The sequence below is a fragment of the Syngnathoides biaculeatus genome, chromosome 20 (genome assembly GCF_019802595.1).
Source record: "Syngnathoides biaculeatus isolate LvHL_M chromosome 20, ASM1980259v1, whole genome shotgun sequence".
NCBI lineage: Eukaryota > Metazoa > Chordata > Actinopteri > Syngnathiformes > Syngnathidae > Syngnathoides > Syngnathoides biaculeatus.
In genome coordinates, this window is record NC_084659.1 from 8,594,786 (window position 1) to 8,607,340 (window position 12,555).

Consider the following 12,555-nt stretch of genomic DNA (forward strand, 5'->3'; position numbering starts at 1 on the left):
GATGTGCCCTGCGACTGGCTGGCAACCAGTTCAAGTTGTACCCTGCCTCCTGCCCGTTGAAAGCTCCCCGTGACCCTTGTGAGGATAAGCGGCTAAGAAAATGGATGGATGGATGGATGGGATGGACAGCGATTGAAAATGTGACCACTTTGAAATAACAATGTGAATTTTATATAACATGAAATTTTTGAAATTGAGACTCGGTGATGGTGTAGTGGTACACACGCCTGCCTTTGGTGAGGGGCAGCGTGGGATCGAGTCCTGCTCCGTAATGGTGCCGATATCTGCCCTGTGACTGACTGGCAACCAGTTCAGGATGTAGTCTGCCTTTCACCCAAAGCTAGCTGGGATAGGTTCCAGCTTACCTGTGACCCTTGTGAGGATAAGTGGCTTGGATAATGGATGGATGAATTTTTCATTCAAATCCTGGTGGCACATATTTACTTCCATATTAAATTGTTTGTGTATTCTCGTTGGCGGCATGGAGGGTCAGCTGGTAAAGCGTTGGCCTCAAAGTTCTGAGATCCCGGGTTCAATCCCGGAACCACCCGTGCGGAGTTTCCATGTTCCGCCCGTGCCTGTGTGGGTTTCCTCCCACATCCCAAAAACATGCAACATTAATTGGACACTCTAAATTGCCCCTAGGTGTGATTGTTAGTGCGTCTGTTTGTGTCGATGTGCCTTGCGATTGGCTGGCAACCATTTCGGGGTGTACTCTGCCTCGTGCCCGTTGACAGCTGGGATAGGCTCAGCACTCCCCGCACCCCTTATGAGGATAAGCGGCTAAGAAAATTGATGTATGGATATATTCTACTTGTATTTGACGATTCAGTTCAAACAGTTTGTGCTTCATCCTTTTCAAAAACTATTTATTTTGTTCCAAGTTTCACTGAAGTTTAATGTGTAATGTACATTTTAATCTTCTTATTATTGAAGTATGTTTTTTTTTTTTCCCCCAATTTCTATTCAAGCACATAGTTAATATTATTAGTTCCGGGTTGTACATGGGACAACTACTGAGACTATAATCCGAACTGCCTCCTCCAGTTAACTTGGACGAGCGGCGCCACGGGAGTCGCTTGCAAAACCAGCCGATTTGCAGCAATGCGGCGTCGCGTCGGCAAACGAGAACCGGCGCTGCGTTCGGAGGCTACGTCGCTTCCCAAAGCCCGAAAGTCACACGACTGCGCTTGTGTGTGTGTGTGTGTGTGTTGTGTCCAGTTAACAGGCTACAAAGGGAATAGGAGTGTTGAAAAAAGTAGCCCATGGGGGCAAACCCCCCCCCCCCGAAAAAAAACATCCGCTCCTTTCAGCCATAAAGGCTGAAGACAAACACAATTGTTTACGTGTGTTGAGGGTGATTCGGCTTAATGTGATAATTGCTGCTTAATATCATATCTCCGTGGAAGGAGGCTCGAGAGAGCAGCAAATGAGATGAAGCAAATACAGTAATATTCCGATGAATAATTTAAGGGAGATGTAAACAAACACAAGTTCGGCGCTAAAGTTATTGCGTCGGAGGGAAACTGACAAATGTTCCGTCCCGCATTATCGAAAAAGGTTCCGCCGCCGCCTCCGCCCCGTTCCTGTTTTTCTATCGCCCGTCACTCAAACGCCGCCCGATCGGCGGCTGCGGGCCGCAGACGAAACGCCCACGTTGCCGTCCGCCGGCCTGCGCTGGGGGGGAGGGGGGGGGCATCGCTTTGCCACGGGGTGGAAAAACAAACGTGGCGCCCCGCCGCGATAATAAACAGAATGAGCATTAATAACTTTAAAATAAAGGCAGACGCGGCTCTTGCGTGGCGGCGGCACGCTTGCGCTGTTTTATTTTTGGTTTGTTATATTCGACATGCTTTTTTTTTGTCGGACGTTGAAGGACGTATAAGCCAACAAGTATGCATGCGTGCAAAAACGAAAAAAAAAGCGCTTGTTGCTTTTGGACGGCGGCGTGACAATGACATGCGCACTCTGTAATTGTACGCCATTTTGTATCATTACCACGGCTTGTCCGATTGTAAATAGGAGGAGCCGCATTTTGACGTTGTGACAAAATTAGACCACAATGCACTCGGGATTGCAAAAAGTCAATAAAACACTTCATTAATTCTTTCCAACAACAGCAAAAAAAAAAACACGGGCAGCCCAGCGACCTGCATACTTTCACCTAGGCCAGGAGCGGAGGTCGGGGGTCGGGGGTCTCCGCTGTGCTCATTAGAGGCATCGTTCAGCCATGACGCTTAATATTATTGGCAGAAAAATAGTTCTCACTTTTGGAATGCATTTTTTTTTTCCCTGGGATGGGAGCGTGTGCGCTGCCTCGCGATAATTGCGTGTAAACGCTACAAACGCCAGCGGGAAGCGGCCTCGGCGTCGCGATGCGTCGTTGTGATTAAAAAAGGCGCCACGTTCGTAAAAAAAATAAAAAATAGGGGAAAAAAAGCCGCCGACTGACGCATGGCTGTGGCTATTGTGTTAAAATGAGTTATGTTCCAGACAGGGGTGGGACATTTTTATTTTTTTTTTCCTCCCTGCTCTATGCTAAACAAATGCTTGAGTCTGAAAAGGATGCTTCCATAAGTCATTTTTGGGAGAGAACTACAGGGAATGTAATGAAACATCTCCTTAAAAATGACTGAAATGATCTTTTCAAATGTACAAAACGTGGGGGTGGATGTCGATTAAACTCTGTGTTTTCCTAACTGGGTGGGACAGTCTGGCACAGTTGAGTTAGTTTTCATCTTACTTTAAGAACAGAGATTATTTTTGTGTCAGTAAGCAACTTTCAATATGACCAAAATTAAATGTGGAGTACCCCAAGGGTCCACACTGGGGCCTCTACATGCTTCATTTACACACAAGTGTTGATATGAGGATACTCTGTCATCTCAATATGATGAAAAATGTTTTGAATTTTTGGGAGGGGGGTGGTTGTGTTTCTCTGCTGGAAGTTCGTCAACCATTCAAAAGGAACTGCCGCCAAAATGCGGGGGTGGATGTCGATTAAACTGTGTGTGTTTTCCTAACAGGGTGGGACGGTCTGGGACATTTCATGATTAGTTTTCATCTTACTTTAAAGACAGCGATTATTTTTGTGTCAATAGGCAACTTTAAATATGACCAAAAATTAAACGTGGAGTACCCCAAGGGTCCACACTGGGGCCTCTACATACTTCATTTACACACAACTGTTGGTATAAGGATACTCTAAGTGTCATCTCAATATGGTGAAAAATGTTTGGGTTTTTTTTTTTTTTTTTTGGCAGAGGGTGGTTGTGTTTCTCTGCTGGCAGTTCGTCAACCATTCAAAAGTAACTGCTGCCCAATGTGGGGCTCGAATCGACGACCCTGAGATTAAGAGTCTCATGGTCTACCGAATGAGCTAGCTGGGCTAGACGCACATTAGCAGGGGTACTCAATGCACAAATTACAATCGTGTGTGTTGTGGTAAGCTCTACTGGGGTGAGCACATCAAAAAGTAATTGACGGAACAAGTACGCTGTAAATGCCTTGCTCACGGTAGAGTGTTTGACATGAGTTTATTAGTGAAAAATTAAGCGTGTCACTTGCTAAAATAATACCGCTACTGGAAGTGCTGCGTTTTGTCTTTCAGGATACCAGACTAATACGGGACGTACAAGGTTAAACGTGTACATTTTTCTAACGCAATGTCCCCAAGTGTACTGTTTGATTCTTGTTATTCTTTATGATCCTAGATTTGGGTTCCCTTACCAATCCGTATCTGTATTTCCTCTTCCTCGATATTGTATATAATGACGAAACGGCACAAATGTGCAGCTGAACACACAAATCCCTCCTAAAATAAGAACGCGACGCCCTTTCTCAGGATCCCACAAATCAATTTTAATTGAAAGGGCGTTTTTCTTTTTGCACCTTGAACCAGTGGACCACAGAGGAAGTCTCGTTTTTTTTTTTTTTTTTTTTACAGAAGAAAAACACCTTTGGGAATTGTCTCGCCACGAACGTGAGCTTTTGATGTCCGCAGCCAACTTTTAGTCAAGTTATTTCAAGCTCATCTTTGTGTGAAACGTACTTGTACGACTGCGCGGCAGAAGTGAGGACGCACAATCGCGCATTTCAGGAGGACGGTTAGGAACCGAGTGGCGTGTTTTAATCGTGACGGGCCCTGATACGTTTTCAGCATGGAGAGCTGCAGCGACGGGAGAGGCCGCGAACCGCCGCAAAAATAAACCCGAGCGAGCACTTACCGTGACGGTGCGCTAACGATTTCTTTCCCTATCCTTTTTTTTTTTTTTATGTGACTTACTCCCTTGCCCCTCCCCGATGACAACTTTTCGGCAGTCAAATAAATTCCCCAGTGAACTCGCCAACAATCCTTTTTTGGACGCGTTTACTTCACGCTCAAAAGAAATGATGTGAATATGCGATTGTTCGGCAGCCAGCCGCTTGTCGCCAGGTGACCCCGCCGGGATAAATCTCTTCAATAAAGTCAAAGGCGGCGCCACGAGCATGCCAGGGTGTGCCCTTCGCCCGCCCGCCCGCCCACACACACACACACACACACCACACACACAGATGGTATTTTCAGCAGAATTTTACAGTTCTGCAATAAAGCATTTTTTTGGAGCGGCATGTGGTCTCTGCGTTCACTTTAAAACGACCCAAATGAGCTTGCGAATATGCGAGTTGTGAATTTTACTATCCGTCTACTAAATGCACTTCTCCGCTTCCAGTGAATGAAATCACTCGCGAGCCCGGCCAGGAGACGTTGATGGTGAAAATGTCTAAAAAAATATAAATCTGTCGCTAACGAATGTGCAAACGAGCACTTTATGACATCTGCAGGGGTATTTAAAGTGTCACGGAATGGAAACGGACGTAAAAGCGTCTTTGGGCACTTTTCCCCCCGACGCGGACGCCGGTCGCCCACCTGCTCCTGCGTCATGCCGTGCAGTTGCGCGCGCCAGGAGGCGGCGGAGTCGGCGCGGTGATAGGCGGGCGGCGGGGCAAAATCCTGCAGGATGACCGGGTCTCGCTCCTGGCACAGCGAGGTCAGGTGACCGATGTACAGCTTCAGCTTGCTGCGGTTCTGGTCCACATCCAGGAGAGGAGAGAGAATCTGAAGAGGCACAAGTGTTGCTGTTTGAGGGATTCAAAAAAGTATTTATTATCAAGTATATCTCCTCTTTTGTCTGTACATGTTGTGCCGGTGTGGTTTCCTCCCATTATTGTAAAATGTTTACAAGACAGCTGTATAGTTATGGGAACTCCGTAAAAGCAAGAATACGGCTCTCATCATTTAGCTTGCGTTTCGTCTCCCGTAAAAGGTTTAAGACGGCGCGGTTGCGGTGGGGACCGGGAGGCTAAAACAGCGAACCCTGAAACGATTAATCGAAAACTATTAAATAGTTTGATGATGGGGACGCACTTTTAAACGCATTATTGAACAAACGGTAAGAAATTAGAAATGTAACAAACAATTTGTAAAACGAACTGCTAGGGCCAAAACTCACAACTATATAGCAAAGGCTAAATAGCTAAACAGCTATTCATTAATGCTAATATTTACAGTGAAGAAAATAAGTATTTGAAAACACCGCTGTTGCAAGTTCTCCCAGTTGGAAATCACGGAGGGGTTGGAAATTTTCATCATAAGTGCGTGTCCACTGTGAGAAAGATCTTCGAAAAAGAAAAATCCAGAAATCACAATGTATGATTTTTTTTAAACGATTTGTGAGAAAAAGCTGCAAATTGGTATTTGAACACCTGTCCATCAGCTAGAATTCTGACCCTCAAAGACCTGCTAGTCTGCCTTTAAAAGTAAACTTTCACTCCATGTTGTCCACCCCATACAATCAGTAACATGGCCAAGCCCAAAGCGCTGTCCAAAGACACAAGAAACAAAATTGTACAACGCCACACGGCTGGAAAGGGCTACGGAGAAATTGCCAAGCAGCTTGGTGGAAAAAAGGTCCACTGTCGAAGCAATCACCAGAAAATGGACGAAGCTAAACATGACGGTCAATCTCAATTGGAGTGGAGCCCCATGCAAGATTTCACCTCGTGAGGTCTCACTGATCCTTAGAAAGGTGAGGAATCAGCCCAGGACTACACCACAGGACTTGGTCGATGACCTGAAAAGAGCTGGGACCACCGTTTCCAAGGTGACTGTTGGAAACACACTAAGACGTCATGGTTTGAAATCATGCATGGCACGGAAGGTTCCCCTGCTTAAACCAGCACACGTCAAGACCCGTCTAAAGTTTGCCAATAACCATTTGCATGGTATAGAGGAGTCATTGGAGAAAGTTTTGTGGTCAGATGTGGTCATAATTCACTAATTGTGTTTGGAGGAAGACGAATGCTGAGTTCCATCCCAAGAACACTGTCCCTACTGTGAAGCATGGGGGTGGTAGCGTCATGCTTTGGGGGTGTTTTTCTGCACATGGGACAGGACGACTGTACTGTATTGAGGAGATTATGACCGCGGCCACGTATTGTGAGATTTTGGGGAACGAACCTCTTTCCCTCAGTCAGAGCATTAAAGACTGGTCGCGGCTGGGTCTTTCAACATGACAATGACCCGAAGCACACAGCCAGGAAAACCAAGGAGTGGCCTCCGTAAGAAGCAGATCAAGGTTCTGCCGTGGCCTAGCCAGTCTCCAGACCTAAACCCAATAGAAAATCTTTGGAGGGAGCTGAAATCCCAGAAACCCGTCTGATCTAGAGAAGATCTGTGTGGAGGAGTGAGCCAAAATCCCTCCTGCAGTGTGTACAAACCTGGTCAACAACTCCAGGAAACGTTTGACCTCCGTAATTGCAAACAAAAGCTACTGTACCAAATACTAACATTGTTTTTCTCAGGTGTTCATATACTTAAATCCTAAATTGTTGAAAAAAAAAGATCATACATTGTGATTTCTGGGTTTTTCTTCTTAGATGACAATGAAAATTGAAGACCCCTCCACGATTTCTAAGTGGGAGAACTTGCAATATAGCGGGGTGTTCAAATACTTATTTTCTAAAACAGGTTACGTCTTTGCATTTTGTCGAGAAAAAAAGGGGAGACTATTTGCGTACATCCCAATGGAAGCGGACGGGAAATCAAAGTAGGTGTCACTTCCCATCGGGCGAGAGGGCGTCTTGCTTAGCGCCTGACACCAAAAGCACGCCCGCGCGTCACGGAAGCATCATTTTCCGCAATGAAGCCACCTTCGCCCCCTTTCGAGCGCATGTAGCACAATTCGGGTCGGTGCATAACGAAGCGTGCACAGACAGAAAATACGACTGTCAGAGTCATTAAAAGGGCCACAAATGGCGCTTCAACCGCCAATTAAAGTCCATTAGGAAATGAAGGCCGCATGCAGGAGAAAGGAACCCAGGCGTGACCGTTGCTCCAAGTTTGTCACAGAACGGAATCTCCAGCCTTATTCGCAACAGCTGCTCGCACACGTTTTTGCTTTGCTTGAAAAAAAAAAAAAAAAAAAAAAAGACTGTTGCCGCTTTCCAAGTCTGCAGCGGATCAAATAATTCAAGTCAAATGGGAAACAGACAGTAAGAACCGGAGGAAATTGGGCATTATCGGGTATACGTTTTAATGCAGGTGTTCACATTTTTAGTCAAGGCTAGAGGATATTGTGTGTATGTGTGTGTGTATGTACATGCAGTATATATTACACAGGCACGTATACAGTGTACATGTGTTTTGCTTGTACTACACGCCTGCTATTACAAACAGTGCCGGTTTAACGAGCGCGCCGCGCTATCAAACGAGTGCATTACTGCGCTATGAAACCATCTCGGAGGAGAAATAACTCCACGCCGCCGCGTGTGAGCGTCAGAAGTGTGCGTTTGCGTCCGTGTGTGTTACTGCCTCTTTTTTTTTTTTTTTTTATTAGCCTCCCATGCAGGCCTACCGTACACGGACCGAGTAGTGAAACAACTCCAAGGAGAGACATTTTCCTCACTGACCGCCTGGATGGAAAGACCTAGGGTCACATTATTTATTTACTTTTTCAATATTTATGGTGATTTTTTTTTTGTCTTCTAACCCTACGGACATAGGATACGTACACAGACATGATTTTGACCAGATGTAGATTATATTAGCAGGGTGAGTTCTGGAAGGTCGAGCAAAAATGATGGATGTATATAATCCTGTTAAGCATAGATGGCAGTTATTTGATGTATTAAAAAAAAAAAAAGCACGTGAAGTAATACAGTAATATAATGGGGTGAAAACATTCACATGCTTTTCTTTCTTCGACGAGGCATCAAATCCTACCAGAGGACATTAAAAATGCAAAAATCCATAAAAAAAAATTCCTCAACAAATATGCTTCTGAACGAGGGAGGGGTGGGCTGGCATACGGGCGTGAACACAGGCACTCAGTGTTCAGATGTAATGTGCTATGGCGAATTAGCCGCCTCGCAACAGCGAGAACAGAATGTGCGACCGGAGACGGAAGCCGAAAGAAAGGGGTGAGGCGTCGCTGCCTTCTCTCCGGATCGAGGCGTTAATCAATGTTGGATCGCATGGACGATGCGGCAAATGTGCACAGACTTGATTGAAAGGAATACGGCGGTACAGTATATCTGATGCTCTGTCCACCGATGCCACAGTACAGCGTGGCGAGTCTGCGTTGCCTTTATCCATCCATCCATCCATTTCCTTTGCCGCTTATCCTCATGAGGGTCACGGGGAGTGCTGGAGCCCATCCCAGCTGTCAACGGGCAGGAGGCAGGGTACACCCGGAACTGGTCGGCAGCCAATCGCAGGGCACATGGAGGCAAAAATCCACACTCGCAATCATACCTAGGGGCAATTTAGAGTGTCCGATTAATGTTGCATGTTTTCGGGATGTGGGAGGAAACCGGAGTGCATGGAGAAGACCCACGCAGGCACGGGGAGAACATGCAAACTCCACACCTGCGGGTACGGGATTGAACCCGGGACCTCAGAACTGTGAGGGCAACGCTTTACTTGCTAATCCACCGTGCCGCCTTGCGTCGCCTTTAAAGTGGCCCAATTTGTAGGACTTCATGTGCTGCGCTGACAAAACTGTATTTTGGATCAAGATTTGTGAAAATGAAGTGAATTAATGTGGATTCGCGAGACACACAAGGCCGTGGGACGATTGACGACTGAACAGATGACAAAATTCAACTGAAAAGAATTGAGTCGGCCGACTGAGCGACGTACAACAACATTTGCGCACATGCGGGGGAGAGGAAAGCGACTGCGTGAAATACAGATGAGGAACGCCACAATGACCACCTGACGTGCAGAAGATGCTCACCCTTCTGTACAAAACGGGGAGGGAAAGAGAGAGAGAGAGGAAGAAAAAAAAAAAAAAAAAAACAAAGCAGACATTTTGGAGCTGCTAGGCCCAAATGCCCTCCTCGTCATCCTGAAGCAGCGTTGGGTCCAGAAAAGAGCAGTGCGGGTTAGTTTCGACGAGCAGGAAGTAGCGACCAGGAGGGTTGCTGGCGGTTGACAGGAAATCAACGGGTCACCTGATCTGGGGAGGGCTTGTGGTTGTTGGGCAGCTCGGAGTTGGGAGACGACGCCTTGGGGTGCTCGTCTTCGTAGTTGTCCGCCATCAGCTTCATCCTGTTTTGAGTCTGCGTGTTGAAGATGGCAGAATAAATTAAAAAAAGATATTAAAGACAACCTTCCTAAGTCGAAACTACAGCTCTAAAAGCCGTAAGGAGCCATACGATGTGCATAATACGCGCACGCATTATCTTTTCCACTTCCTCGCTTCCTTCCGAGTCCCTCGCGTCGCGTTCGCCCCGCGAGCGGCCTTCCGCTGGCCCGTATCCTTATTCGGCCGCCGTCGCCTCGGCTGCTCCGCTTCCCAAGTTCCAGCTGTAAATCCGGCTTTGCGGGAAACCTCGGGGGAGCGAGGGAGCGGGACGGCGTGGACGTACGCACGCGGAACGATGCCAAAATACGTGTCAAAATGTTTCTCCAACAGAGCGTCGACTCGAGATTCTATTGTTTACCGCGACATGGACAAAAAACAATTTAGTATACCTAACATATGTGACGCCACAATGAATGATAAGAAGCAATGAAATTTCTCTTCCACCCCTCTGCAGTTTTCCCTTACATCTTCGTCTTCTTTTTAATTAGCAGCCGTGCCGACCTCAGCTCTCCCCGCTCGTTCAAACTAAAATTAATCATCGCGCCGTTATTTCATTCCTACGACTGCCCGTTTCCTTTCTCCCGCTACTTTCCGCCAAACTTGACGGCGGGGGGGGAAATGAAGCGAGGTAAGGGAAAATGCTGGCGTCGTGATAATCGTGCGGGTGAAAAAAAAAAAAAAGAAAGAAAAAAAATATTCGCTGTGATAAGGCCCTGGGGAATCGGAGATGAGATTATTGTATCGTTGCTCGCTTGATAATCTACACAATTATCGTCGTGTGAAGATGCTGAGTCATGCTTGGATGTGAGGGACGGGGAAGGAGGGGGAAGAGAGATTAACCTTCCACTTCTGATTGTCAATGTGAGAAAATATAAAATATAAAAATGATTGGCGTCATCTTCGTACAATAATAAATTGGACTTTCCCACTTTGGTTTGCGAGAGGTCACAAAGGATACAAAGAGTCCATTCAAGAAGTATAAATAAATTTATGACTTTCGCTGCGGCAGCAAATCATCATCTTTTCGACATTTCCCATGAAAATAACAACGGGAATATAACAATATCGCAGCCGGGACTCGACCGCAAAGGTGCGGCACGACGGTGAAGGCCACGCACAAGCTGCAAATCTCAACCACATGGACTTCTGGCGCCGTTTTTTTATGGTGGCCACAATGTCTCGCTCGCGCACACTCACTTCTTTATCTCCCGGAACAGGACCAGAAACCAACATCGGGCCCACGATTTGCTTTGGGAAAGGATAAAATCACGCGTTTGTGCAATTTGGATATTTTCAGCTCATCCAATGGACCTTTCCGACCTGTCAATCACCCGTACAATAACAGCCAATCAGACAGGTGCATTGTCCTAACCCCTGGCTTGACACGCCCCTCTTGCCGCCGTGTTGTCCCACAAGCAATGCTGGTTGTCAGTAGCCTGCGCTTGGAAAAGTTAATTTGACGAAGAAAATGGTCCTCAGATGCAATTCTGATGAAAGATATCCTGCTAGGTTACAAGATTCATTTTCCAAAGTCCAAAATACAGTTGACGAAGTGTCTACGATGGATTAAGGCTTGCACGAGAGCACACGTACAACTAAATGTGGACAATATCAACAAACACTAGGGAGGGAGCAGTATCTTCTCTGAATTTGATTGAATTATTATTAGTGCTTTATAAATTGCAGGAGAACAACTTTCACTTTGTTAGTGTATCACTGACCTTCCGAATGAAGTGTGTAATGTCGGGTTAGTGATACGTAAATGGGCCGTGTCGTGCAAGAGAAATTTGTATCGCGTCGGACTTTTAAGACAGAGCACCGGGTTCCATTACGAGCCAAGTCAAATGAATACACCCACTCACTTCTAAAGACTACAATGGCATTACTTGTGATCTTTCCAAGTAAAAAGTACTCAACCTGCTTTACACGCGCAGTACTATTCCACTATTTTATCCTGTTGGATTTCAATATGAAATTTGTGAGGCGTCAAACTTTTTTTTGCATCGATCGCCAACTTTTCGCCGTAACTCTGACATTGTGTCCTACTTCGTCTAAAATCTCAATTTCTGTGTCCATATCCTTGCGTGAAATAGTTGAGAACTCCCTGTAGAACTCTCATGGGCAAGTCTGACGCATTTTGCAATAAACATACCTCAATATTATCTGGAATATGCGACTTCGAACATGTTCTGTTCAATCGCCATCTTGAAAGCTGGTGGGACATGGCTAAGGGGACGGAGCTTAAGGTCGCCATCGGAAAGATCCATTAGTCGAGGGCTGCAGCAAAATTTGTTCGACTACCGAAATGGTCAAACTATTGAATTATTCGATTTATCGTTTCGGCCCTTCAGTCCACTCATTTGTTGCATATTTTTCTCATCGCAATTAGAGGAATAAAAGTGGTTTGTGTGCTTCAATGATTTGAATTTCACCCACTTGTCATCCTGTTCTACAACCGGGCGGGCACTTTATCCAATCAATGAATCTAATCTTATCAATAACACACACATGGAGCGGGTGGAGGGGATGGACGGAATAGGTGGGAGCTAAAAATACGTCGCGTGTACAGAAACGTACACAAGCGGGAATACTGAGGAAGTCTCGGCTGTGATCCATCATCACTGCGGGACTGAAAATGACGACACCGCAGAGGGAAAGACGGGCAGCGAGACGCACCAGGTGGAGGAGGAGAGGGGGGGGGGGGGGAGAGAGAAAGCGCTCACACCCTTTGGCGCAAACACGCAAACGTTGGTGGAAAAGACAGTTGAGTCTGAGTGTCCTCAGGGACCTCAACGTGTCTTGAAAAAACTTGAAAAAGGACACGGGAAGAGGAGAAAGTCACCCATGTTATCGTGGCTTTCCTCCGACACCCCCTTGGTCATAAAACACGTGAGGGCAAAATTAATTGTGATTGAAAGGCGAGTTC

General features: G+C 46.2%; 1 protein-coding gene across 3 annotated transcripts in view; it reads right to left on the reverse strand.

The window, feature by feature from the left end:
• The window catches only part of LOC133493432 (ELKS/Rab6-interacting/CAST family member 1-like), a 68,809-nt gene that overhangs the window by 4,626 nt on the left and 51,628 nt on the right, over positions 1-12,555 (reverse strand). For all 3 annotated transcript variants that reach the window (XM_061806783.1, XM_061806785.1, XM_061806784.1), the window contains 2 exons: positions 9,496-9,603; positions 4,910-5,098 (listed from right to left, as the gene is read on the reverse strand). In XM_061806783.1, coding sequence (XP_061662767.1) covers positions 4,910-5,098; positions 9,496-9,603 — 297 coding nt within the window. The remainder of the gene's footprint in view (positions 1-4,909; positions 5,099-9,495; positions 9,604-12,555) is intronic.